Source organism: Pteronotus mesoamericanus, unplaced genomic scaffold (genome assembly GCF_021234165.1).
Source record: "Pteronotus mesoamericanus isolate MK-2021 breed Mesoamerican mustached bat unplaced genomic scaffold, CSHL_Meso_final scaffold_99, whole genome shotgun sequence".
Lineage (NCBI taxonomy): Eukaryota > Metazoa > Chordata > Mammalia > Chiroptera > Mormoopidae > Pteronotus > Pteronotus mesoamericanus.
In genome coordinates this window covers 11070273-11097655 of record NW_026555330.1, presented here as the reverse complement: position 1 = coordinate 11097655, position 27383 = coordinate 11070273, and the positions used below count along the sequence as shown (strand labels likewise).

At 41.1% G+C, this 27383-nt stretch overlaps 1 protein-coding gene across 2 annotated transcripts in view; it reads right to left on the bottom strand.

The window, feature by feature from the left end:
- Positions 1-753: 753 nt before the first annotated feature.
- COL11A1 (collagen type XI alpha 1 chain) overlaps positions 754-27383 on the bottom strand; it is a 158492-nt gene continuing 131862 nt past the window's right edge. For both annotated transcript variants that reach the window (XM_054565071.1, XM_054565072.1), the window contains 17 exons: positions 26706-26813; positions 26123-26176; positions 25443-25496; positions 24375-24428; positions 19566-19619; positions 19334-19441; positions 18788-18841; positions 12128-12181; positions 10883-10990; positions 10348-10401; positions 10211-10246; positions 10065-10118; positions 8353-8602; positions 4966-5078; positions 3560-3628; positions 2124-2357; positions 754-923 (listed from right to left, as the gene is read on the bottom strand). In XM_054565071.1, the coding sequence (XP_054421046.1) occupies positions 777-923; positions 2124-2357; positions 3560-3628; positions 4966-5078; positions 8353-8602; positions 10065-10118; positions 10211-10246; positions 10348-10401; positions 10883-10990; positions 12128-12181; positions 18788-18841; positions 19334-19441; positions 19566-19619; positions 24375-24428; positions 25443-25496; positions 26123-26176; positions 26706-26813 (1605 nt within the window). In that variant the 3' untranslated portion in view covers positions 754-776. The remainder of the gene's footprint in view (positions 924-2123; positions 2358-3559; positions 3629-4965; positions 5079-8352; positions 8603-10064; positions 10119-10210; positions 10247-10347; positions 10402-10882; positions 10991-12127; positions 12182-18787; positions 18842-19333; positions 19442-19565; positions 19620-24374; positions 24429-25442; positions 25497-26122; positions 26177-26705; positions 26814-27383) is intronic.

The window sequence follows — 27383 nt, the reverse complement described above, 5'->3', positions numbered from 1 at the left end:
CTGAGAAGAAAGAGGCTGAGGTATAGCACTGAATAAAGCATCAAAATGCATAGATTTGGCTGAAATTCATCAAAGGTACGGTGAGCAGAGAAGGGCTCTTCGGAGTGTGCGTCCGAACATCTTCCAGGTTTCTGCCCTCTGAGAAATTTGTTGGCGGCATCGAATAATTGAACTCTTCAACATCAATATATACAAAGGCATTTTATTATTAATCAAAGAAAGGGAGTTAGAGTCATCAGAAATTACAACTTTATTTTTTCATAATACATATATTTATTGCCATCATAGGTCTGCAATTGTCATAAAATTAGAGTCAGGTGGAATTCAGAGACACGTGCAAGTTTTGGAGACGGACACATAGATAACAGTATAGAACTGTACATAAAATAATTACAATTTATTAAACACACTGTTTTAGCACATCCTTCATGGATGGAAATGAGCACCATATCTTTTTATGAATATATATTTTTCTCTCTTTTTTTCTACAGCACCAAAGAAATCCAAATAGGGAAAGGAGAGATGAACATTGGGAATCAAGAATAAGGCTTGTTTCCATCTCAGCCACACTACCTTATTTTTAAATGATTTTCGAAACGTTTGTCATGGGATTCTGCCCCTCCCCCCCAAGGGCATCTGTATTTCCTAACCCATACATACATACATAACAAGCTGTTTTCTATACCATCCTTACTCAAAACTTGCATGTGGCATAAAATGGGTTGGTGGCACCAAGGTATATTTTCTGTCGATTTCATGTGTTATCTGTCCTAATCTTAGCCAAGAAAACAAACAGGACCAACTTCAAATCCAAACTTCTGATTCTGATCACCAAAGTCATTAATCATTACGTCAACGATAGGTACTTGATCGATTTTCGGTGTATTGATTTCAATCACAGTCTTTTCATATCCTTTTCTGGACTGTAAAGTTAAGCAGAAATTTTCAAATGTTATACAATCATTTTATATTTTTAACATATGTTATTTTTTTTCTGAAGCCCCTGAGTGGAGGTAGGAAGATAAGAGAGAAGAGAATAGAACAAATTCGCCGTTATCGATGTAATAATGAGGTGTTCTTGTTATCACTCATGCCATAGGTGGCTCTAACTTTTGAATGCTGATGACTACATTTAATATTTAGCTATCATTACCCAACTGCAGTACTCTAATATATTGTACAGTTGAAGAGAGTCTTACTGAATTGATAAATACTGTTTAGTAGAAAAACTGATGTTGGTATTGGGTTATATATCTACATAAGTAATATCTCCTTATGATTATAATTTAGATCACCAATTTTATAGTCCAATTTTTTAAAGAAAAATCTGAACATAGGAATTATAATGCAAAAGGTCAAAAGTCAAAGCATTGCGGCTGCTATTAATTCGGTGGGTGATGATGACCACGTTGCGTCTGGAAAATCCAGAACACTTACTGTTCCTTTTCATGTGCTTTAGTTCCTCTTCTTTGACAGATGGGTACCTGTATTGTCTTTGTTGAAGGCATGGACCTGTTTACTTGTAACTGTGACTTCTCTTTAGTCATCAGCTAAAAGAGTGGGCTTTTCAGGATGCTCTGTGGGTCATTTCCTTACATGGAATTCCCATGTGTGTGAAAAAGACAGTCCCCAAGGATAAAAATAAGAAAAAACTGGTGCAGTAGAGTGCCAATCAAAAAGCCTGTCATAATCAAAATACAGGGCTAAGAAGTATCTATGCTGATTCCTTTATCTGCCATTCTAGAATCATGGATTTAGAAGGCAAATGAAATAGGGTCTTAGAACTTTTCTTTTTTTTTCATTTCAAGAACTAGCTGTAAACGTATTCAAATATCAGGAATACTTCCATAAAAATGATCCAAGATTACCTTCTGTTAAGGCTTTGAAAATGTGTCTATCTGCATGTTTCAGAGTCCCTGTGTGTGTGTGTGTGTGTGTGTGTGTATGTGAATATTAATGGTGTCTAATATGCTATATTTTAATAGGTCAACGCTGAGCATCCAGTCTTCGCAACATTTCCTATGACACACCCGTTCCACATGGGAAATGGGACGTAGGGCCAAGCCGAACGTCGCAGCTGCCTCTCCCCGGGGCGCACGTGGGCGGGTAGAGCCGGTACTCACCGCGCAGCCATCGGACAGCGCTTTGATGTAAGGGTTGTTGTCATGGGACATCTCCTCATCGTTCGACCCCAGGAACCGGAGTGCTTTGTCATAACTCCCCGAGGACACGTCGTACCAGGCCGCCGACTGATGGCAGTGGTAGGTGAAATTCTGCCGGGCGGAGGCCGTCAGCAGCTTTAGGAATGTCATTTGCACCATGTTGATGGAACTGCCTTCCACGTCTAAGTAGGAAAGCTGAGAATAAAAGAATAAAGGACACGTAAAGACTCTTCTTTTTTGTGTTCTAAGGGAGACAATCCCTGCGGACGGGGACACAAGCACGTGGGTGACTCGGCGGCCCCTGTTCGCTTCACGAGAGAAAGCGTGCGCCGCGGGCCAGGAGCCCCGCGCCCAGCGTGGGCGGGCACCGGGGCGCCGTCCCGTCTGCGATCCCGCCGTAGGCGCTGCGCGTCTTTGGGGGGAAAAGCGCTCTAGTTCGATGCTTCTGTCTCTTCACCAGTAAAAATTGCAAAGAAGATGCTTTTGTTTCCAAGACACCAGGTATTGCATTTGTCTATCTTTTTAAGCAGGTAAAAGGGTCAAACAGTGAAAACTGAGGAACGTCAGGCAGGGCAGCGTAGACGTTAACTGCTTTTATGTTGTTCCGTTTTGTCTACTCCTTTAAACAATGCATAGCATATCCGCCGGAACCCCGTTTTACACCTGTTCCTGCCGTTTCTTTCGATCAGGGGCTGCCGTCGGCGAGGCCTCTCTGGCCTGTCACTTCGGCAGCGGCCCTGCACGCGTCCGTTCTCAGCGGAGGCGCCACCGCCAGCGCCGCGCACAGGGCCAGGGAACGTGCGTTCAGCAAGCAGACATGCACTTTGTGTTTAGAACAGGAAAACAGTCTTAACTGCAAAGTGCTAAAAACTGTCCCGTCGACCAAGCTTATAAATGGTTTCACGGGGTGTAATCAGAATATGTGGTGGGCTCAGCTGAGACAGAGAAACTTAGATATTTTTAAAAAATGAGGTAAGAGATTCACCCAGATTATATTGAGATGAAATCTTACTAAAATGAAGAAAAAGAACTCATCAGGTTTCAAGCAGACAGAAAATGAAATTGTCAGAATCAAGGATACTATTTAAATAGATATATTCCTTATACCTGGTATTTCTAACAGAATCTGCTTCTATGATGTCTATCTCAGATACTTAATAAAATATATAGTTTATGATATTATTTTGGTAAATTTAGTATATTTCTATTTATTTTTGAAAGGAAAGTTGTAGACTCTTCCAAAGCAGTCTAAGAGATATAGGCGGGTATTACCAAAGAACACCTGGGACCCTGCGTGGCATGATTTAGATGGCCATGCTCAGTGTCAGGAGCTACGTAAGTCGAGCGTCATGTGTGAAGTTCAAGGCAAACCATTTCATGCTGAGGCGATAACATACCAGTTTTCCTCTCTTAAATTCACTAAACCAGCTCCCTGGTTTTTCCTTGGGCCATGATGAAATCCTTACCTGTTGCAAAAGAGCAGGAAAATCAGAAAGCAGGTAAAAATGGTGAACAGTAATGTTCATGTATATAACAGGAATCCTCAGTAAGACCAAGACACTAAAGAGCTTTCACATGGCCCCCTCTGGGTGACACAAAGGTCCACGTTTGAGATGGATCCTGTGAATTCCCCTTTAGTGAAGACTGAGTCATTTCCTCCCTGTTTTCTTTAGCTGCTCCAAAAGAAGGGGGGTGGGAATCACCGGGTACAGGCACACGGAGGGCTGCAGGGGACCTCTTGCAAAGGAACCCTCACCATGCCAGTTGGCGTCAGCCACCTGGCAGGTGCCGTGGGCTTTCCTGAGGAGGCATCCTGAGAGCACCGGCCAGGGGCTGAGAGCGGCCGCTATGGGGGAGGAGTCAATGGCGCGAAGCCAGCCCAGTCATTCCTGGCTGGGAAGGTTTCCAGTCTCCTGTAGATCCGCATGAACTGTTTTGCTTTGTGAATATCAGCAGCACCTAAGGGTCTGTGAGACCTCACCACAGGGAACTGGAGCCATCAGTGTAAGGCCTTGGTGAGGCTGGGGGAGATTTATTCTGCTTCACCACAGGCCCAGGGTGGGCAGGAAACAGAAGTCGCTTTGTCTCCTGCCCCTCCCCCACCCATTACATCTCTCCTAACAAGATTGGCTCCACAGTAAAGGCACTTGTTCTGACTCCAATTTCCTTGCCTCTGTATATGCAGGACATTTACTAAGAAAAATGTGATTTATTCAAAAACCATAAATGAAGACCAACTTTCCCACCTGTGTCATGTTTGGAGACTACAATGACGCCAGTGAAAAACCTCCTTATGTTAATAATTAGCCTTTAGCTAAAAGATAGCAGCACTCCAATGTGCTAACGCTGCCGGGTGAAAACCAAGTAAAGGGCTTGAAGAGACATGTTTAAATAGTGTGCACATGCAGAGAACACGCATCTTTTCTGCGGCAAATAATTCTTTAGGAAGCTGTATATTTTCAGCGTGATAGCTGTGAGCTCTACCGCAGGTGAGCGGGGTGAAGAATACTACAGATGCACCAAAAAGTGAGTCGGCTGTGCTCGGGTCGCGGAAAGCCGCAGAGTTCCAGAGAACACACAGGTGCAAAAAGAGTGCACGTGGGAAAAAAATAAAGAAATATTTCTTAACCCCATATGTCACTTGGGTGCTTTATTCATGTTTATGCAAATGAAATGCACCAATTGCCTTGGAAGGAAAGCAGATAAATGAAAATATGACTGTATAATTTTCCTGTTTCATTCACTATTGCAAAAACATGGCAGGGGCTGCCCACAGTCACCACCAAAACAGACGGGGACTTACCCCCTCGGACTTCTTGTCTGGATAAATGCACGTCTCACCCCCGGACGTGAAATTACAGTAAACCTTGAAGGAGTCTCCGGAGCAACCTTGGTTAGGATCGATCCAATATTCACCTGTGGGGAGGCAGCAGATGTGTCAGAGACAGACCCGTGTAGGCCTAAAGGCAAGTGCATTATATGTCAAATTTTATTAGAGAAATACAGGAAAAATAAATATTTGTCGAATCTTTTCCCCTAGGAATTTCTTTTCCGCTTTTGGTCATCTTGGGGTATATGTCTGAGGAGTTGAAGAGTGACCCTGTGTCCTGTCTGCCTCAAAGCTGTGCACGTGTCCCCAGACCCTCTGCCTGGACACCCTTTTTTGTTCCCAGCGTGCCTGATACTTTTAGGGTTCCTCCCCAATGTCACCTCCTCGAATACGAACATTCTATTTACCATGGGTGATGAATTGCCCGCGCACTGCCATCGGATATACTCAGCCTTAAACCCTTTAAGTATTTACTACTTAGTCATCTCAGTATAATAGCCAATATTTTTTTCTTGGTTTATTCATTGGTAAGAGTGGAGGTGACAGTATCTACCTAGTCTTAAGGACGGCATGTTAGCATTACTTTAGAGCGAAAACCTCTTATAGTAAATGTACTTCTCCTGTGAGTGCGATCCTGAGAAACAGGTGGATTTTATAGACGGGGTGAGCCAAAGTAGGTTTACAGTTGTAAGTACATGGAACCTAGAGTTTATACTTGTATTCTTACTTACTAAATAATATTTGTACTACAGCTGTAAACCAACTTTTGCCGACCCCTGCATTTAGATACCATTTGTTATTGATGTCATTATCTAAATAGTACAGAACAAATTTTACCATGTGACTGGCCCTCACCATTAATTTGGTGTGAGGTGAGTAAAGGTGGTAAATAGTGGGAGTAACAAAGTTATTCTTTAAGTAAGTGATCATACAGCTTTGGTTACTAGGAATTATTGGGAGGCAGAATTGACAGACATATGAGGAGGCCTTTGCCTCTCCCCTTCCATTTTTCATGCTGCCGCTTTGTGCCAGATGTTGATTTCAATTACGACCACCCACTGGGTAGGAACTGAACACTGTAAAAGCTCCCATGGCTTAGCTCTGTACTGGAACTCTGGAAATGCCAATGCTGAGCTGCCTTGTCTTTGACTACTACTGTCCGTAAACAGGGAAAGTACTCTCCATGTCTGGAAGCTTCTGCTGCGTGTCAGGGAACTCATACTATATTGTTTAACAAAAACATTTATAATTTTTTGGTTTATACTATGAATAAATTCACATCTGGAACAAGCTGAAATTCTCCGGAAAAATACACACAATAAAATAAAAATCACCCAAGATTTTACCAACCACAATTACCCTTCTTTATCTTTGCTATCGCTTACGTTTTTTAGGAATATAAAATTTTGAATTAAATGTTAAGCGTTATTTTTATTTTATTCAGTTATCATTGTCATTAAGTATTCTTTCAAGTCACCTATTGGTCGCTTAGTTACTAAGATACTTTTGTCCAATGAATTCAGTGTTCTAGGGATACTAGGTTCAATTTATCTCCTATATTTATTCATCTCTTATTTCTATTGTCACATCCCTACATCAGGCCACCATGATCTCTTGCCTGGATTTGCCCAACAGCTTTGTAACCAGCGCCTTTTGTCCATCTAGCTGCCTTCCAAGTCCCTTCATTTCCCACTTTGCTCACTGTTCAGCCATGGGACCTTCAGTTCCTTGAAGACACCAAGATCTTGTCTTCTTCAAAGCCTTGCCAGTGTCCCCAACCCTCTGCCCTCTGGGAATACCCTTTTGATTCTTTACATGCCTGGCTATTGCTTTAAGGTTTCAGCTCAAACCTTACCTCCTCCAATACTAACATTTTTTTTAAATTGAAAATGGAATCACCCTTTAGTTTTCTACAGTAGAAACCCAGTTTTTTCATAGCATGTTATTAATACATAGGGTTCTCCCCGCTCCATCGTTTGATAATCGTAGTTCAAGGGCATTGTTCCTTTTGTTTATCTGTGAATCTCTGAGTGAAAAATAAATAAGTAATAAATAAATAAATAAATAGGATAATAGTTAATTACCACACTAGAGAATTAGTGGAGTGAGCAATTACATGGAAGCCACAGGGAACGACGGCCCACATCGAGGTTTCCATTCTGAAAGTTTACAAAATTTTTTCTTGACCGCTCAGGTTGTTAACTAGTCATGTGTGGTTTTACGTTTCATTTTCAATGATATATGATACTTCAGTCAGCTAGATCAGAAGTCTGAGTCATTCCCCTTATAAATCAATGAAATAATATTGAGCTAGACATGTCTTTTCAAACAAATGTATTATAAATCTGAAGACCTTGGACATCAGTTTGTACAGAGCTATTAATAACTACCTGTTACCATTTTATATTCCATTTTATTTATTAAATTTATTGGGGCGACGTTGGTTAATAGGGTCATATAGGTTTCAAGTGTACATTTCTAGGACACATCATCTGTATGTGTGATCGTTTTAACAGGCTGTGCTTAAGATAGCAGGGTTTTAGGATATTCTTCCCTTTTGGTGGTAGCTGTTTCTGAGTTGCGTTCAACTTTTTTGTCTGAACCGAGTTATTTAGATCTCAGTTGCAGCATTAATCATGTGATTGGTAGTGGAAAATACTATGGTCTCGAGAGTAAAAAGAGTGGCAAAGTATTTCCACATCAAATGGGAGATTTAAAATTGGAGAGAGATCCGCCCCTCGTTAGTTTGGTATTTGTGTGACGTGAGTCTACTAACTTGAAACTGTCTCCTTCTCAGAATAGGTATGGCAAATACTGGGTATGGTAAATTATCCTTATTATTATTACAAATAAATTGTTTCCAGTTCTGCTTATTTGTGGAGCAATGAAATAAATTTTTGCTCCGACCTATCCTCGTTGTTAAATATTCTGTTCGTTGGATCAAATATGATCCAGTTATGCTACTTAATCATGTTGATTTTATACATATTAATGTAAAGTAAGTTAGGATGATAGGATATAAATAATTATATAGCAATACACACATTTGTGCACACGAAAACCCATTCTATGATTGTTATTATAAGGCAAAATGCATTTGTGTTATCTATAATCATCCAAAAATGATCTTGTCATAATTTAATGAAACCTTATTTAACAGACACGGATTTTTCCAAAGCAGATCTTGCATTACACAGTGTAAATGACTTTTTCTGTCTACAAGATTGGAATTAATCAGTCATTGGCTTTCGCGTTATTTGGAGGCTATATTAAGCATTTAACTAGAATTAACGAGCTGACAATGCAGCTCAGTAATCAAGAGGCTCTGTGCATCACCGTTGCCGCGTGTCATTAACATACCATCTGGGAAGTCCGGGTGGCTCAGCTGCAGATCCTTGCACGTGCGGGCTGGGTTGGTCTGAGTGCCCATTGGAAACTTCATGTGCTCGATATCTTGTTTCAGGGAGTTGAGGGAGCCAAATATTTCCTCCATTCCATCCGAGTAATCGAGGATATTGTCGCCTGCCTCTGCTTGCATGCCCTCAGTATGTCTTCGTGTTTTTTTGGGTGACAAGATTGGCAAAGGCTGAATGACTTCGCCAGGCGGACCCTGTAAGAGAGACGATGTTCACGTAATTGTTTCCCAAGTTAAATATTCTGCAGATCTTAGTGACTGCTGTTGATGCCATAAGCAATTACTATGGGTTTAGCTTTTCAATGTTTTCCCTATTTTCAATGTCTTTTGTAATTGCTAGTATATACGTTATAACTTTGTAAATTCTTTTAAAAACATCTAGTGGAGATCTTGAAGCAGGTGTACCACTGAGATTCCTAGACCTTTTTCCGTACAAGCAGTGTAGCACAGATTGGTGCAGATGTACACTGAATGCCTTATTTTCTCGTTTATTCATTAGTCCTCATTTACGTGCCTTATCTCCATAGTTAGATGTTAGTCTCTGAAGATGAAAACACCACTTCAAGTTTCTTGTGCTAATGAGTTGTCTATTGTGCTTGATAATAATGTATATCATGATACCGCAATCTTTTACAAATACATTCGCCTGTATCAAATATTTATAACTTTATAAATGAACAAACTTAAAAGAAATGCAGCTCAAATTGCATTGACCTATGTGTAAGAGCAGAACTACACTAGATGCTTAATCCATATAGTTACAGGTTGAATTGCATCTTGCACACATTCAGGTGTAGAAGTCCAGGATGCCAGGACTTGATTTGGAAATGGGGTTTCTGTAGATCTCGTTAGTTAAGCAAATATGAAAGCATTAGGGTGGGTCTCATTCCAGTAAGCCTGGCATCCTTGTAAAAAGGGGAACTTTGGGCACAGAGAATCACAGGGACAGAAGACAACGTGAAGAGACAGAAGGAGGAGACAGTCGCCTACACGCCAAGGAGAGGGGTCTCCGGCAGGCCTTTGCCCCCAGCCTTGGGGAGACCAACACCACAGACACTCTGACCAAGGACTTGCGGCCTCTAGCTCCGTTAGACAGTAAGTCCTGCCGTTGGCGGCCCTGGCACTCTAATACCTGCGTGGTTTGGGAACAAGCTCAAGGCAGGAGACTGAAGTATCTTCACATGGATCTGTCACTTAACAGTTGTGCGAAGCCTGGAAGGTGTCAGCATTAGTCAGTGGTGGTGGTTATTATTGCTTTTATTTTCGTCACTATCTGTGGCAGGAAAAAGAAAATGCCAGCCATCTGCACCCTCTTCTTTATTTCGAGCGTCAGATAGATTTAAAGGCATCTTTCTGGCATGCAATCAGTTGCTTTCATGAACATCTGACATAAAAGTATGTGATTTTCTTAAAAAACTAATAGGAACAAGAATATCATAATATAGGTATATAATTAAGGTATCTTTATATTCAAACAGTGAAACTAATGAAAAGACAAGCCTTGACATGTAGACCTGAGTAGTTAATTAATGTAGTTGCTCTTTCCTAGAAAATCAGACTTGGACAGAATGTGCCCACGCATCCTTCCTATAAAGTCAGAGGCCTCGCTGGCAGTGTCAGGAGCTGGAAGGACATCGCTATGGCACCAGGCACTCACCGGAGGCCCAGGAGGCCCGGGAAGGCCACTGTCACCCTTCTGGCCAGCAGGTCCCTGCAGGAAAAAAAAGGGACGAGATGAACAGAGAACAAGGCACTGGCGTAGGCTGCACTAAAAACAAAAATGCCAAAGGGGAAGGTACTTACGGTGGAGCCTTTGTTACCCTTTGGGCCTTGGGGACCCTAGAAAAGGCAAGAGCGAGTTACAGATGCAAGGGGAGCGCGTGTGTCTCTTCGGTGTGCTTGTCAGTTGACGTTAGGAAGTTGGTTTTTCTTGTACTTACTGGTAATCCTGGAGGACCCGGTGGACCTATGGGACCGGCAGGACCTGGAATTCCCTAGGGAGAGAATCATCCAAATTACAGTGTTTTTCTCAGTGATTCTCCTTTCACGTTTTGCGGGACAGCACATATTGCAAAATGTAGAGAATACAAAAATACACAAGGATAGCCTAAATTTTGCATTGTAAATCTAAGTAATAACTTTGCAAGATCATCTATTTTTTTTCTCTTTTGCCTCAATGTCTACATATATATTTATATTCCCACAGCCTTCAGAGTAATGATTTGTATGTGTTGGGGATCAATAAATGTTAGTGCAATTAACTGCTGAACTGTAATTTTTGTGCTTCTGACTTGCCACATTTTTAATTTATTGAGTCTAAGGTGAAATAAATTTGCTTTTGAAAACACCACTGACTCAAGGAGATTAGAATAAAGATGCTCTACATCTCTCCCTTGGTCAAGTTGAAGGGCGCATGGGTGGCTGTGCGTGTGTATGACTGGGAAGGACAGGACAAAAGTTTCTAGCTCTCCTCACCCCATCGCCCTTGGCTCCTGGAGACCCCTGGGTTCCTGGGAGGCCTCTGTCACCCTTTTCTCCTTGTTCCCCCGGAGGTCCGATCAGGCCAATTAAACCAGGGTGCCCCTTGGGAAGGCAGAGAAAAGAAAGGTTAACAATAGAGAAATTACAGCCATCTAGTAAATTAGAGTCGCAAAATAATTGCACATGACATCTATGAAACGTAAGAGTAGAACACTTGCATAAAACTGACCCTTTCTGAAAAGGATATAGGACTCAGGCCCTCCTTGCCCACACCTCACGGGACCATTTACTGCTTGCATTAAGTGGGCCCGTATTAAGGGCTGGGAGTATTGTGGAACTAGATGCTTTCTCAAAATAGCATCTCCAGTGTTTCATTTACGGGGAAGGTGTTCCCTCCAGTAAAAGGCCAATAGCAACCACATGGGATATCGGTGAAATAGACAACGGAAAATTCATTGTTTTAATAAGCGTCTTTATGTGAAATAATTTCTATTCTTCAGGGATTCTGCAGTCTTTAACAGACATCAGAAACTTAAAAATAATCCAAAAATATTAATGCCATTCTGAAAAAGGTTTATTTTCTTAATCTGCATCTGAGGACATGCTTAGAGAGCAGAAGGGAGAGAGGGAAGGGGGGAGATACATCTACATGAGAGAGAAACATCGACTGGCTGCCTCTTGTACATACTTCAACCAGGGATCGAACCCACAACCTAGGTATGTGCTCTGACAGGAGGCTGAACCCATGACATTTCCATGTATGGGACAACACTCCCAACCAACCGAGCCATGCCGGCCAGGGCAAAGGGTGATTTAGTTTAATTATCTGGTGCAAGTCAGCATACATTTTGGGAGATCAAATTAATATTTGAAAGACAGTCTATTCAAAAATTTTAATTTCCATGTTCAAAAGCATAAAAACTGGGCATTTTGTTAATCCCTATGTTTATTTTCTGAATACTTATTTCAGTATAACCATACGCTTCTCCGTTTGCTTCCTGCAGGGGACACTGAGAAAATGTAGCACCGAATTCTTCTAGGAGGTACATTTTTCACTCCAACTGTGTATATTTTCTTTTCTCTCAACTCATCTGAAGAGCTAAGGGTTGACAGCTTTTTCCTTGGTCAGAACAATGAAGATATTCTTTGAAATTTCCCCGCAAGTGATTTTAACCCACCACATTATTGCCCCTGCTCTCAGTACATGGAAATAGTACCAGCATAGTGTCGCGTGCTCACCTTCTCGCCCTTGGAGCCAGGGTCACCTTTGAGGCCAGGTAGTCCGGGGGGCCCCTAGTGACAAGAAATGACACACACACACAGAGGGGAGAGGTGCGAATTAGAGAGCCACACAACCACGCGCACGGCGAGGTTGGGGTCGGTGACTTCGCTAACGTACTTTTGATAAAATTAAAACATAACAATGGTCGGCATTCACTTCAGAATTCTAAACAATTTTGCATGTTTAAAACTCTATGGTTTAATGTTTAACCATAATAATAAAATATAATCATGGTGACTTTGATTAAATAAATGTGAAGTCAGAAACATGGTAAGGATAATTTTTCATTACACTAATTTCAGAAGAGGTTTCCAAATTTTATATATATATGTGTGTGTGTGTATATATATACACACACACATATATATATATGGTTTGAATATATATATTCAATCAAACATGTTGGTGCTAAATTGAAATTCAAAGGTTGCAATACTTCCAGTAAAATTAAAAAACAGAAAAACTTCAATGCACTTTCAATAGTCAACTGACCTTTGATAGCACTTCTCCTCAGTAAACTCCCAAGATAGTATTTTTACCTGTAGTTCCTGAATTGAATCCCTTAATGCAAATGATTTGCAAAATAAGGTAATGTAACTTTTTCCGTGTTATAATTATAACTCTATTTTAATAATTTTACCTTTTTTTTAATAGTTCAAGGATATGGCATTTACCCATTCATGCTAAATTATATATTTTTGAAAATTATGGTATGACTTTAAGTGACTAACAATTTAGCCCTCATCCCTGCCCATGGAAATATTTATATTGAGGCCTTTCTACCACACATTTTAATGTAAAAATCTGTGTCCTCCAAATGGAAGGCCATTCAAAATGGGATCCTTGTTTGAAATTTGGACAAGTGAAGCTCTGCAGGTGGCAGCTACTGTCAGACGTGTTGACTAACAGAGGCTGGAAGATGGTTTGTGAGCACGCAACTGATGGAATAGGTCCAGGAGAACGCCACACACATGGGTCACTATGGCCGGCAACCAGCCAGGCCTCAGGAAACAAAGGCAAAACAGTCACATGGTTCCTCTGTGAATCACTTAGCCAGAGCTGAATTATTTTAATTATAATTACAACAAAGATTTTTAAAAGGATTATATTTACTTTTAGAGAGAGGGGAAAGGAGGGAGAAAGAGAGGGAGAGAAACATCCATGTGTGGCTGCCTCTCGTGCACCCTCTGCTGGGGACTTTGTGGCAACCCAGGCATGTGCCCTGACTGGGTATCGAACCAGCCACCCTTATGTTTGCAGGCCGGCGCTCAGTCCACTGAGCCCCACCAGCCAGGGCACAATAGTGATTTTTAACATGGCACTTGGTGAACTGTATTAAGTTCTACAAAGCTGTACCATCACGAGTCTTTGCTGCTCTACTGCTACAAGACTACCTACCGTGCCTTATTTCCCTCCCTCGCTCCTAGATGCTTGGAGTCTTCAGTGTGGAAGAGCACATTAAGTCCCCAGGCCCCCATTTTTGTGAATTTAAAGTATTAAGACCCATGGATCCGATCCAAGCAGCATGATGTAATATGAAAATTGTGGGATCGGAATAGGATAGACTTGACACAGAAGCCAGCCTCTCTTATTAGTAATTTAAATTAGTTGACCAAAGAGAGCTTTAGCTTTCTCATCTGTAAACCAAGGATCACAATTCCTACCTCAAAGGGGTTCTGAGAGATTGAGTAGATTGCACTCCCCCGCCCCCCGATTCTTATTTCTCAAGTCAACTCCTCAAACTGAATTCCTGAACTTCTCGGGAAAGTAAGAATAGTATGAGTATAGATTACTGCTATGTAACATTAGTATTTAGGGCTACTATTACATATATTTGTTTCCTTTGATGAATGAATTTGAAATTCTGTAAGGATTGCCATAAAAGAGGATAATTTCCCTACATCATTTAGTAACAATAGATTAAAATTATTTTCATAGAAAGAAAGTCTGCACCATTTTAAGTGTGAACACACCTAATAACATTCTTCTGGTAAGGAGAGAATTATTAATCCTCAGATGTAAATTTATGTCAATTCAGTTTAGATTCTCTTTTGTGTAAAAATAAACAATCGTGCCACTTTGTTAAACCCTGACAAAAAAGGACTACAAAGAAATGATCAAGTTCACTTTCAAATATATTCTACTTGAAAGTCTGGGTTTTAACATGAGAGTTTCATCTAGTTCAGCGCTATTCAACCAGTGTGCCTCAAGAATTTTTAAAACATGAAATACCTGACTAATTAGTCAGGGGCACTAACCTCTACTTCTTTAGATGGTTAAATTTAAAATAAAACTGACAACAGCCAACACAAGAATAATGTCCACTGTGAATGAATCAAAATGACACTTTACTTTTGCCAGGTCAGCCAAAAATATATATTTTTTGATTTGCTGCAGAATTCTAGTAATTAGTTTATATGTGCCATAAAAATGAAAAGGACTGAACATCGTTCATTACTGATACCCTGCCCTAGCAGATACCATAGTGTGGTCCTCAACCAGCAGCATCAGCGTTGTCCAACATTTATTCGAAAAGCATATTCTTAGCTTCACCCAGGAAACTGGGCCTGAAATTCTGGAGTTAGAGACCAGAGATCTGTTTCAAAGGTTTAGGAAACGTGGCTTTTGTCTCAGCTCCAGTTACATGAATATGCAAATCACAACAGCATAAAGGATCTCATTTACGTTCAGATAAAAACATCACATTTAGCCACCCTACTTCAATCATTTTAAAACTAAGGAAATGTATCTTCCATTTACTTTTTCTAATCTCATTAGATGTGCCTGGTAAATAATTAGTTCGGAAGAGAATGTTGCCTGATAGCACATTTTAAAAGAAATACAATAAATAAGTAATGGAAAGAGATAATTTCTGGAGGTCTTGGCAGCATTAGGGTAGATGCCCAAGACTTTTTAGGTTGGAACAAGGTGGCATAAAAAAGGATGAAAAAGTAGTTCTAATACATAATCGCAAGAAAGAACCGCATATTTGCACCAGGAACAGGAAGCGATTAAGGGTATTGTTCAAATTGACATGTGTCTGTTGAGAGTAAATTCATTCATTAGATTGAAAATGTGAAACTATTTTAAAAAGCAGGTTTTTTTCCTTTCTTCGCTTCTCATTGTACATTCCAGGTCTTTGAGAGATGCGATGCATCTGATGGAAATTTTGCTGTAAGTGCTGACAGGGACGTCGCTCACCCGATGTCAGCACTCACATGACTGCTCCATTCAGCCTCAAGTCCACTGCTCACTCGCTGGGTAATCTTGGATCTATTTCTAATTACCTCTGAGCTTTATTTATAAAAGTATTCTAATGAGAATAAGCATGGCAAAGAATTACGATAATGAAGGAAAAAACAGTCCCACAAAAGCATTGCATAAACTGCCAGGTATAACATAAACATCAGTTATTATTCATGTATGAGGAGCTACAGTCGGTTATCAATCGGCTTTCTCATCACATCCTAACAGTACAAGCGAAAATGGCAAAAAAGAAGTACTAGGAATTCTAATTGCCCAGGCTTCATGAGAAATACAGTAGACATTATTTGTGTTTCCAAGGTATCTTAAATTGTTTCTATAAATATTCCTCATGAAGGAGTTACAGGAAGTTATTAATTCCAATAAGCTAATAATTTCTTATGCTATTACAAACTATACCTAAGGAGAAATTTCCCAAGAAGCAAAATCAGCTTCTTATCACTTTCATTAGTTGGAAATAGAAATTGGTAAAGATACGATATTAACAGTAGCTCTAAATAACATTCTGAACCTGGAACATATCAAAATATTAACTCTGCATGTAAAAATGTTATTCCAAGTGTAAATATTTTCTATTTCCCCTTTAGATATTGTAAATTGAAAAACCCTAGGGAAATACATAATTCATAAGTAATAAAGTAAAAAGGAAAGCAGGGATGATACATTCTTAAGTGCCTAGAATACACAGTCAAACATTTCCCCTGCAGCATTAGGGTTTACAGAATATTTGCTTTGATATACATCTCAAAACTCCAGTGCATTAAAGTTTCAAGTAACTGCAGATCCTACACTTCATAGAATGGATGAAAGGTGACGGGATTCGCTAGAGAACATACATGCATGACCCGCAGACACCGACGACAGTGCAGCGATGGTCTATGGGAAGAGGGGGGAGGGCTGGGGGGAGGGGGGCAAGGCGGGGCAAAGAGGGACATCTGCTATAGTGCCAACAATAAAATTAAAGTTAAAAAAAGAATGCAATGTTGCGAAACGATATTTCATTTGATAAAAAACAAAGGTTTTGTTGTTGAAACCTGCTTAATCATTATGGAACGCTGCATATCTCAATCTGTTTACAGAGAGCTTAAATGTAGCCTTTTAAAAAATCAAACTGCAGTTCAGCGACCAGCCCACCATGTACGGTTTGAAAAATAATGCTATCAGATCTTTTATTAATCAGTGTGTGAAAAGAAGGGATGCGTGGTAAACACTGGCGTGAACTTGTCCAAAGATCAATACTGAGCGATTTCCCAAGCTACACGGGAACAAGTAAAATGGAAGAATATAAAATAAAGCAAACTAAAAGCTTAGGCCTAAAACAGAGATGCTCATCCTGCCTTCAAAAAAAAACAAGAATTAACTTAAACTTCAAAATACCCAGGATGTTATAGCAGGAGAACATTAATAGCATCTATTTAGCAGGTTAGATGCTATTAATAGCAGGACAGATGCTATTAATGTTCTCATTTTACTTAGGAGGAATTTAAGCTTAAAAACCAACCAACCAACCTTTCCTAACGTCATCCAGCAAGTCAGTGGTAGTGCTTGTTTTTGAAACCAGGGAGCTTGGCCTCAGAATCAATGATGTTAACCAGTAACCATGAAGGGCTCTTGCTCTGATCAAAAACTGCCTACAAAACTAAATCTCCCTTAGCTGAGGATGAAAGATCATCAGAGCGCCCTAAAAACGTCCTAGAGATGATTTCTGCACTTGACCTAACCTCACGTGGACCGAGCAGTGTTTTCATTAAAATTAGATATCATGGTCAAACTATTTGGTGCTATGAAAAACTACAGTGTGTGCTTAAGACAAGCAGCTGGAGAAAGGACCTTCTGCTCTGATCCTTCCCGTTTAACTCGCCTGAAAGGGTTTCAGCTGCTAAGCCCCGTCCTCGCTCTGCAAACTCCTATCAACCTAAGAGTCAGAGACAGAAACTGCTGCAAGCCAGATTCAGGTGGGACGTCTGATGGTTTTATTTTTCATATTAGCCAGAGGAAATCTGCAGCATGATGTTTTTTTTATTTCATCTGGAAAAAAGGTCAGAATACTTATTGGAAAATCTGCAATAACAAGAAAAAAATCTCTGGCAAATTTTAGGGTGACATTAAGGTGAAGTACTTTGTTTTCTCAGGCTCTGACTCTGTGCAGTTAGAAATTTACCATATTTAGGGAGAAGATTCCCTAAATAGCGTACACGTGGGCCGGACTCTGCTTTGGCTGGGCCCGAGGGGTCCTGTGCAGATTTAGTAATCTTCTGCTCGAAGTCACTCAAGGCTTGATAACTTTTATCCAGTTAGTGAATAAGTGATCCTTTGCTTTTCAGAGAAAGTTAACAACAACAACAAAAAAACCCCTAACTGTAACAATTAAGAAATATTTGGTATGTTGAAGGAAATTTTTGTGACATTCTTACTAAAGGAATGACCCAAATTCCTCCTGAATAATAAAGATTGTGTCACCCAGTTTTGACAGCTTTCTGAGTATGTCTCTGTCTCTGAGATAATTAATATATTCATGATAAGCAGGGCTTTTGTATAGTTTAAGTGACTGTATGGAAGAATGTGCCTATTTAAACCAATGTGTATCACGTGCAGAGCACTCGCTGTATGTTTTATTTGCTGTTTGGATTAATCTTTTTACACATAACTATTTCTGGAGAATGAAGTTCCACCATTTCTACCGTACGATACAAATCCATCATGTAGTAAGCAATAACTTGAAGGCAAGACCTGGAATCTTCATTTCTGCCCAGATTTTGTAGGGAGGACAGCCTGGGCTCCTCTAACAAACTCCGTCTAGGAACACTGAGCCCCTGCAGTGGACCTCATCTAGGAACGCTAAGCTGGTCAACTGAGTGCTCCATGGCCTTTGTCAAGCATGTCGTTCACACACAGCACATGTGATCATAACCAAGCTTCAGTTTGGTTATGACACCCTTCTTCATCCGTGGGGTTAATGATTTATCTGTCAGCCTGCATGACTCGCGAGGAGAATGATTTCTCTGGTGAAGGAATCACGGTGCGACCGTGCCAGTGTTATTCTTTTAAATGACGTGCCAGGAAACACAGAGCCAGTGCGTGTGTTTGGGGAAACTGTGCACTTTGGAAAAGAACGGGCTGGGCCACTAATGGCATTTTATTTAGAGTGGAAATCATTTTTTCATCCAAAGGACATAACAAAGGAAAGATCTGATCGAGGGACATATTTTCCAAGTAATCTATCAGCTAGAATCATCTTCCTCTTTTTTAGTCTGAGTGATACCCTTCCTTGAATCCTGTACAAAATATAGACCGATAGATAAGCTACAAGTCCAGTTATTCTAGCCGATCAATGATTTCACATGCAGACTCACCATGGGGCCAGGCGGCCCATCCTGGCCGGCTGCGCCGGGGAGGCCTTGTTCTCCCTGCAGGAAGCGAACACAATTCACTTCTTACAAACTAGCAAAAACACACGTTTCTGTCTTATTTTAATTTTGGAAATACAAAGAGAGAGAAGGCGAACACTGTCTGTGGAGCCCACTGTATGGGGAACCCCTGCAAATACTGTAAGCAAGTTTGAGTCTTCCCCTTTGCGCGTGCTTGTTGGTAGGCACACATGCACACGTGCATATGTATGGATGGCTCAGGTATAAAAAATACTTCATCTTTGAGCTCTTAGGGCTTCATTTTCTATTCTGTCTTTATGAGTTAAAATTTCACCAGGGGCTTCTTAAATAAATATCGTATTTTAAATATTTAAGATTTTAATTATTACATAACATTTCCTGAATTCCCATAAAACATGAACACTCTAATTGAGGAAACAGTGCTGACATAAACATTTTCATTTGCAATTTTTTTTTTTTTTTAGAAATAAAACATTTAAAAAAATGGCGTTTGTAAGAACGGATGCTTACCACGGGCCCGGGGATGCCCCGAAGGCCCTCTGGGCCGGGCTTCCCGGCAGGTCCCTGAGGACCAACGGGGCCAGTTTTCCCAGCGGGACCTTCGGCGCCTGCTTCTCCCTGTAAGAAAACACAATATGTGCACATATTACTGATGAGAAAAGGCATCTTACTATTTCATTAAAAGTACTCAGCTGGACATGCGTGAGCCTTGCATACACAATACCCAGACAATCCGTCTTACCTTGGCACCTTTTTCGCCTTGTCGACCCTCTGCACCTGCAGCTCCCGGGGGACCCTGTAAACATCAGATATTCAAATTGCCGTCTTGCATTTACATAGCCGCCTGGGAAATACAAAACCTGACATTTCTAAATCGTGTAGCAAAATGATGTATGCAAAGAATCATTTATATTACATAACATAATGTTCAAAGTATCACAGGAAAATTTTTGAGTTAGAATAAGATAGTATAATCCCCATTATATTTAAATTTTGTTCCTGATAGTTACGCCACGTCCTTGATATTTTTACTTACGGCCTTTCCCAGAAACCTTTCAAGTCAACACAAAGAGGTCACTGGCTTTGATAACCCACAACAACAGGAGCGACACATACATATTCATAATAAACTTATTCTAAGACCTGTAAAATTTACAGTTGTATTTTATTTATTTCATTTCCACTAGTTAATTGAATTTTTATTTTTACTTAACAAGCATTAAATTCAACTTGATGCTGAAATTTTCTGCACCATTTCAGACACAAGAACAAAAGTTTAAGAAAAGAAACTTCCTGGATCTTGAGAAAATGGCATTCATTTTTTCCCCCCCGGTTCTCTTGTTTTCCATTTGTTTACTTCAATTCTTGCAATGAATGGTGTTCAAAGTGGTGGACTGAGATGGAGGTTGGAGGTTGGGGAAAATAGTGGAGCTGGTGTTAATGGGTGAGAATAAGGTGAGGCTGGGGATTGACTTTCTCTCTCAGATGTGATATTAATATTCTAGCAGTGCCTACAGGCTAGTCTTTCATCAGGTCTTTTAAATCCACGTTTAAATTGAGTATCAAGCGCTTTATCAAATTCAGAGAGACCTGCGAACTCATTCATCTCTGAGAGTCAATGAATATGCAGGGAGGGGCCCAAGGAGGCTACAGTTGGGAGTACATGAAACACAGAGCTTATTCTTGTATAATTATTTATTGTATTACTTTCATGTGAACAACTGTAAACCTCCCTTTGCCCCACTCTCTGTCATTAGTAATTCTCTTCTCAGTATCAATCTCTGTAACTTTTTATGTTATTAGGTATTCACTGTGTCTCAACTCAGAGATTAAAGAAAGGTATAACTTCTCTAAGAGGTGCCTTGAGGCAGCAGCAATATCTAAACAATAATATATGCATTAAAACTTAAGTGCATCTTTTAAATTTCATGCCATCTGTGCAAGAGGAATTCTCTATAGAAGCATAAGCTTCAAATATTTCCTGGTGTTAAAATGCTGGTTCGTAGATTATTTGGGAGTGATGTTTAAAATATAAACCTATGCAAAATGGATAAAACCACCATAATGAATACTACTGAGGGAATAGAAATTATGGGATGCAACTGAATAAGGGGCTTGTCCTTATTCCATGAAGGTTTTCCCTTAACCTGGTGACATTAGGCACAAGGGCCTGCCCTTGGATGGCCGCACTTAACGTGTGTGACCTTTATAGCACAGAAGCTTTATAAAGATCTGGCTTTTGAAAAGAAAAGCAAGTCATCAGCTGCCTAAAAATGTACCCAAAATCCTGCTTTTACTGCAAGGGAGAAACGAAAACTGGAGTTTGGAGAGCGTTGAGAATTTAAACACAAGACCACTGCAACACAGCCACAAGCCTGGCATTCAAACAAAGGGCTTCTCTATCCCAGAAGGATTTCTCCCCTCTCTGATGTGTGCCTGACGTCTGTCACAGTAAAAATACATGCTAAGTGGCTATTCTCTTATTTTATTCCATTTTCTTTTATTCCTTATTTTTTTTTTCCCAGAGGGTGCAGAATTTTAAAGAAAAACGAGAATGCAAATAGATAGCACTCCTTTTGTAGGAGAATAGGTAGTTCCCTTTGGCGGGGGGAGGGGGAGAGGCTAATAATGCCGATGGGCAAACTTTTTGTCATTTCTTTCTCATCTATCAGGACAAACAGAGGGACGAGGACTGAATCTAGTGAACTGCCGGCTGTACTTTCTTGAAGTAAAGAGTGTTTTGATTGGAAAATATCTCCTAAAACATAAGACGATAAAACGAGCCTCAGTTAGTTCTCCATAGTAGTCACTGTTACATGGAATTTTCCTCACCATGAGAAATCTATTTTAAATAAAATACATGATCTAATCCTCTCCCTACCATTCATGCTTTATGATGTTGTAAAATATACCATTCTTCCATTCATGTAATACATATTTACGTCGTCTTCATGTGTCAGAAATGTGCCGTGCACAGGGAATACAAAACAATAAAGTACAAGTGAAACCCTAAGGAATCCACAAGTTTAGTTATGAAGACAGATATCAAAATGAACAAATCCAGCACAGTGTAAAATATACGCAGATGAAGTAAGTTGTACAAAATACTCTGACCTAGTTTTGTAGCAAGGAAGGCTTTCCTAAAAACCTGATTTCTCATCTGAATCTTAGTATCTGCCAGATTACCTTAACATCTTACCTCTGACCATCCCATCCATGTATAAATATATGTATACTCACGTACATGCTATATAGTATATATGGGTATATAAAGTATATACTTTTGTTAATTAATAGTATTGGTTATTGTTTGAATTTTTTATTGTGAACTTTCCTTTGACAATATGAGCTGGACTCTTTACAACTTAATTTAATATGTGCATTTTAAGGTTATAATGTTTCCATTATTTTTGTCAGCTCCAGAAATTTTTTTTTTTCTATAAAATGCATGGAACTACCTTGGTTTTCAAACCGCTGTGATGATAACTTGAGTATTAACATTTCATGACTTGGGGATACCAACTGCACAGTCTTCTAGTGCCTGAAGGAAATATGCATTTATTCTCAAGTACTGCAATGCATGTCAGGATGTTCATGTACCACAAATGACAGCTTAATTCCCCTGCTTGTTCGATGGCCATTAGAGTGTTGTTTCTCAGTACTGTGGCCACTCACAACATTCTGATCAATATTCTATTAGGCAGGTTTATTTGTAAGACTCACTGATGGACAAAAGTGATACTTGTGAACCTACTGCTAGTCAATGCTCCTTTGGCAATGAGGTGTTACGGCAGAATTGTTATTGGCCCACCTTTCTGGGTCTCCAAGGTGGGGAGCCTAAGGGTAGGAGAAATGCTGACTTTCGCAAAATACGTACAGAGCTTATTTAAGGCCTCACGTGCGAGTGAACTAAAGGAAAACAGACAGAAGGGCAATTCCGCCTCCGAATGGTAGGCGTGTAGATCAGATATTGTAATTATGGCATAGGAATATATTCTCGTTTCCAACGAGGTGATATTACACTGAATCCTGCATCAAAAACATTGTTGCCTCCTGGTAAAATGCCCGGGCGGATGGACACGGAATTCTCCCCAACAGCTTCAATTCACACAATCCCCGCTGCACCGTGTCTCTGTGGGCGAAGGTGCCCTGTGTTCACCCAGTGCACAGACGGACCTCGCATGTGGACAGGACATTTAAGGCCCCACGTCCATCCTTAATGAACTCAGTTCAATCACAGCATGATTTCCAAGACTCATCCTAACTTCCCGTTGTTTGGCAAATCCATTTTCTTCGGAAAGGTCTGAAGTAATAGAACAGATACTTATCCACCCAGAAAGGTTTTACGGCATGCATTCTACAGGTGAACACAGACGACATTTCTCAAAAATCATGTCATACTGTGCAATTACTTTTGAAGAATAACAACCCAATGGTTGTTTCAGAATACAGGTTTTTTTTTTTTTTTCCCTACTGAGACCATGCTTTGTGGCTGCCAGCAAAATATAAAATAAAATAAAATGATAATAATAATGAGGAGGCGACGGAGGAGGAGTCCAGAGAGGAGGAGGAGGAAGGTAAAGGGGTACTTGGTCGATGAAGAGGCAATTGTATTCAGAGACGATATTTCCCATAAATAAACCTATGTCTGTCAAAGAGAAATGTTTGTAAATACTGCCTCAAATTTATACCGCTGAGAGTCCAAATTAAAACCTACTGGCGCTCTCTGTCTATGAGGATGTGTAATGTGAAAATGCCTCTGAAATGAAGCTACCATGAGAGAGCCACAGCGGGCTCGCTGCTCCGTCCCCTCGGATTACTGAAGGGCGGCTGAGCGAGCCTGAGAGAGCTGGCTGGGCGTGGAGCGCACGTTTTGTGCGTGGCAGGCGGGGAGCTGACAAGAGGCGGCACAGGAGGGCCCTCCGCAGGGGGGTGTCGGTGCTGCAAGTGGGGGGGTCAACAGAAACTGAGTTCCTCTGAAAACAGGACAAGAGTGAGAAAAAAGTGAAGTGAACCTCCTAGCGCCTGCTGTAGCCAATAATTTGGACAGGGTCTATGTATCTCTGTTTCACTCCAGTCTTTTGTTAAAATCCTGCCATGGCTTCCAAGTGAGAGACGTTTGCCCGTGGAAATCTAACACGCTATGGGGACTGCGCCTGAGCTCATTCCACTGATCCTGCATTTGGGCCCTCACAGTGTTTTTAGGCAGCGCTGGACTTGCGACGTTCCCTCTGCCTGTAATGCGCCAGGAGCTGAGTTCAGGGTCCCCTCAGCGTCTGTAACAGCCTTTAATAACGGCGTCTCTGCAGAGGGGAAACCTAGGCATGGAAACGTGGAAGCTACTCTTCAGTGGGACAGAGTAAACCTGTCGGTTAAAGTGCGATGTATTTTAATAGGTACAATGACCGATTTAGGAAAGCGCCCTGTTCTCGAAGATTTACTTTTTTAGCATCATTCTAAAGGGCTGCCTACCGCTCACCTATGGTTTATGAATTTACACACACAGTGGACAATGAGTGGATGTTTCAAATACAGAATTTTAAAGACTTACCCTTTTTCCAGGAGGGCCTGGGGGGCCGGCCTCACCAGACGGGCCGGGAGGACCCTGTAATGTATAAGAAACACTCTGAAGCCGCGGAGCATTGCTTCACAGCCCAGGCAGCACTTGTCAAAATTGGGCTGAAACCGGCCTTCCCCTTCCTTTCCCCACATCTGTCTTCCCTGGAAAATCTCAGCCCTGTTTCAGTTACTTAACTTCCTGCGGGTATGAGGAATTAGAGCTGGTAAATTCACATTGAAAACTTCCTCACAGCTGGAAGAAGGTGAGTTTTAAAAAAAACAAACAAACTGCGTTCTTTTAAAAAGTGGCAATCTACATCTGACAAGCATCAGTAGACATACTAATTATAGGATTATATGGTTAATAATTCTACTCCTACCACATACAGTTGTGAAACCATAAAATAATTACCTCTCGATTCCTTCCTGTGCCACACTAGCATTTTTACATCAAGGAGGACGAACATGCTGGGATGTGACCCACAGTCTTATCTGCCCAGAATAAGCCTATATGTCTGATGGAGCCCAGTGGGGATCACGTGGGACAAAAAATTGGGTCAAGCGAGCTGTCTTTGTCTCCTGCTCAAGTTAGCGCCCTCCCTGAGTAGCCACATGTGGCCAAGAGCCCATGACTTCGTCATTAACAAATAAAAAAATATATGCTGCCTTCACTCAGGTTAGTAACTGAAGCAATTCACGTTCATGATAGGCTGCTAACCTGGCTTTCTTCGTTTCAGTCTTATTTGCGATTTTAGAATAACTTTTTATTAACACAAATGGACCGGCAGCTGAATTTGATGCAGTCTGACAAAAGCATTAGTATCATGTGACTACTTTTTATTTTTTAATCATGAAGGCTTTGCTTATGCTTCTGAAATCGCATGAAGTTAGAAACGCTCCCCCTAAGTTTGACTTTTACCTGGAATTCAAATATAACTGATGACTGTCTCAGAAAAATGGGTGCACCCATAGCTATGTTGTTGAAAGGGTGATTACGTCAGATTTTCTTCAATGTCTAAGATGATGTAAAGATTAAATAAAAGCGGCCCGTGCTTCCTACCGGCTGGCCAGGGTCTCCGTCTTCGCCCTTGTCACCGCTAATGCCATCTTGACCCTGTAACAGGAGCAGAAAATGAATCCAGTATTTCTCACTATTAATTCACTTTTCTCAGAGAAAAGGGTACAAGATATTCTCTCAGTCCTTGAACTAAATCATTACCAGGTGGACGATTAAAGTAGTGTAGTCTTACTGTTTTTCTTTTAAGGCCTGTGATAGCCCTCACTTTCTTCATAAACATTTGTGAAATTGCTACGACATCACAGTTAAAATAGAATATGTTCTTAATACAAGAAACAATAACAAAGTAATCAGTGTCCGCGTCTAGTGTACCCTCTCGCTGTGAACAAATACAGTGCAGAGATGGGACCTGCATTAGAGAAGAGACTTAGAGAAAAGCAAAGGTTCTATACTTTCGAAACAGTAGTGATGCTGCTATTGAGTTATCTGTACAATGCAACCCAGTCTAGAAAACTAACCCAAATGAAGAGAATAATCACACAACCTAGGCCTGATAGCCTCCAGCTACATGGATTTCACTGTAGTGTTTGCAGTTCCCTCTTTTCCTTCCTACTTTTGGAGCTCCACACTTGAGGGACTGAAATTTTCTTTAGTTATTAACAACGGGGAACACTGGCAACCTCCCCACCCAAATAATCCCTCTATTTTTCCCGGGCACTTACCGAAGGGCCAGGCTCCCCAGGGGGCCCGGGGTCTCCAGGGAAACCAACAGGACCCTAGAATGATGTGTTCAAAGGAAAGGAAATAAATGAAAAATGCTTTTGATAAAGTCATGACATTCGGAGTTTCAGAGGTAAAAGTCAGGGTAAGGCCATTTGAGACTCTTCCCCTTCTGCTGGGCATTTAAAAAATGAAGTCAATGGAGAACGTTTCTGGTTAGAGGAAATGATGGAAAGTCTGTTTCCCCAGCTTTGGGCCAGAGTCTTACAGGCAAGGAAACATGGAGCGGACTGAAAGTGACCAGAGGGGATGGGGAAGGAGGACCACGGTGGAAAGAAGGGGAAGGGACTACACCAAGAACACGTATGGGGGACCCATGGCATGGACAGCAGAGTGGGAACGGACCGTGGGGGCGGGGGGCGGGGTGGGATGGGTGGAGGGGGGCAGAGGGGGGAAAACAGACCACTGTAATGGAATGAACATGATTTAAAAATAAAATTAAAAAGAAGATTTCTCATTTTTCAACAAAGAGCTCCAAAATGGCTTTGGAGTAGATGCCACTTTTCAGGGACCGAGCCCACCTACCGGGTTGCCCTTGGGGCCGTCGTCGCCCGGTGGTCCCTTGGCACCCGGAGGCCCAGCCGCTCCAGGAGGCCCAGCTTCGCCCTTCTCCCCTCTCTCGCCTTTGGGACCCTACACCGGAGAATGGGAACGATTACCTTGCACGCCGCAATTCAGAGTTTCTTTTTATTACCTTTTTCCAGTTTTCAGGTATTTTTACTTCTAAGCCACACGTTGCTCACATGACAGGCATGGCATCTTAGTCATTCAAGGAGATGGAAGGTCATCTAGCCTCATCATTGATAAATGGAAAGAACGTGGACTTTGAGCCCCACAGACCTGCATTCAAATCCTAGCTTTCATTTTCTTGCTGGGGTTCCTGGGCAACGTATCTGGTTTCCTAGGCTTCCCGGAGGAAACTGGATCCCCTTTTATTATCAGATGAGCAAGAATGCAGAGAGAGGAATGTACTGATGACAACCCAAGAAGTGGTGGTAACACGGGGTTTAGCTTTTATAGGAAGTTAGAGCTAAACAGGATCTTCTAGTCTAGTCTCTCAAGAAACTGTACGATTTCTCCAAGATTCTAGCTCTCCTCTTGCTTGAGAATAGCCAGTGCAGACTGTGTATATTTATCTAAATCAGAGTGTCTTAACCTCGGCCTGTCGGGTCAGACAGCCCTTTTCTGTGAATTGCAAGGTGT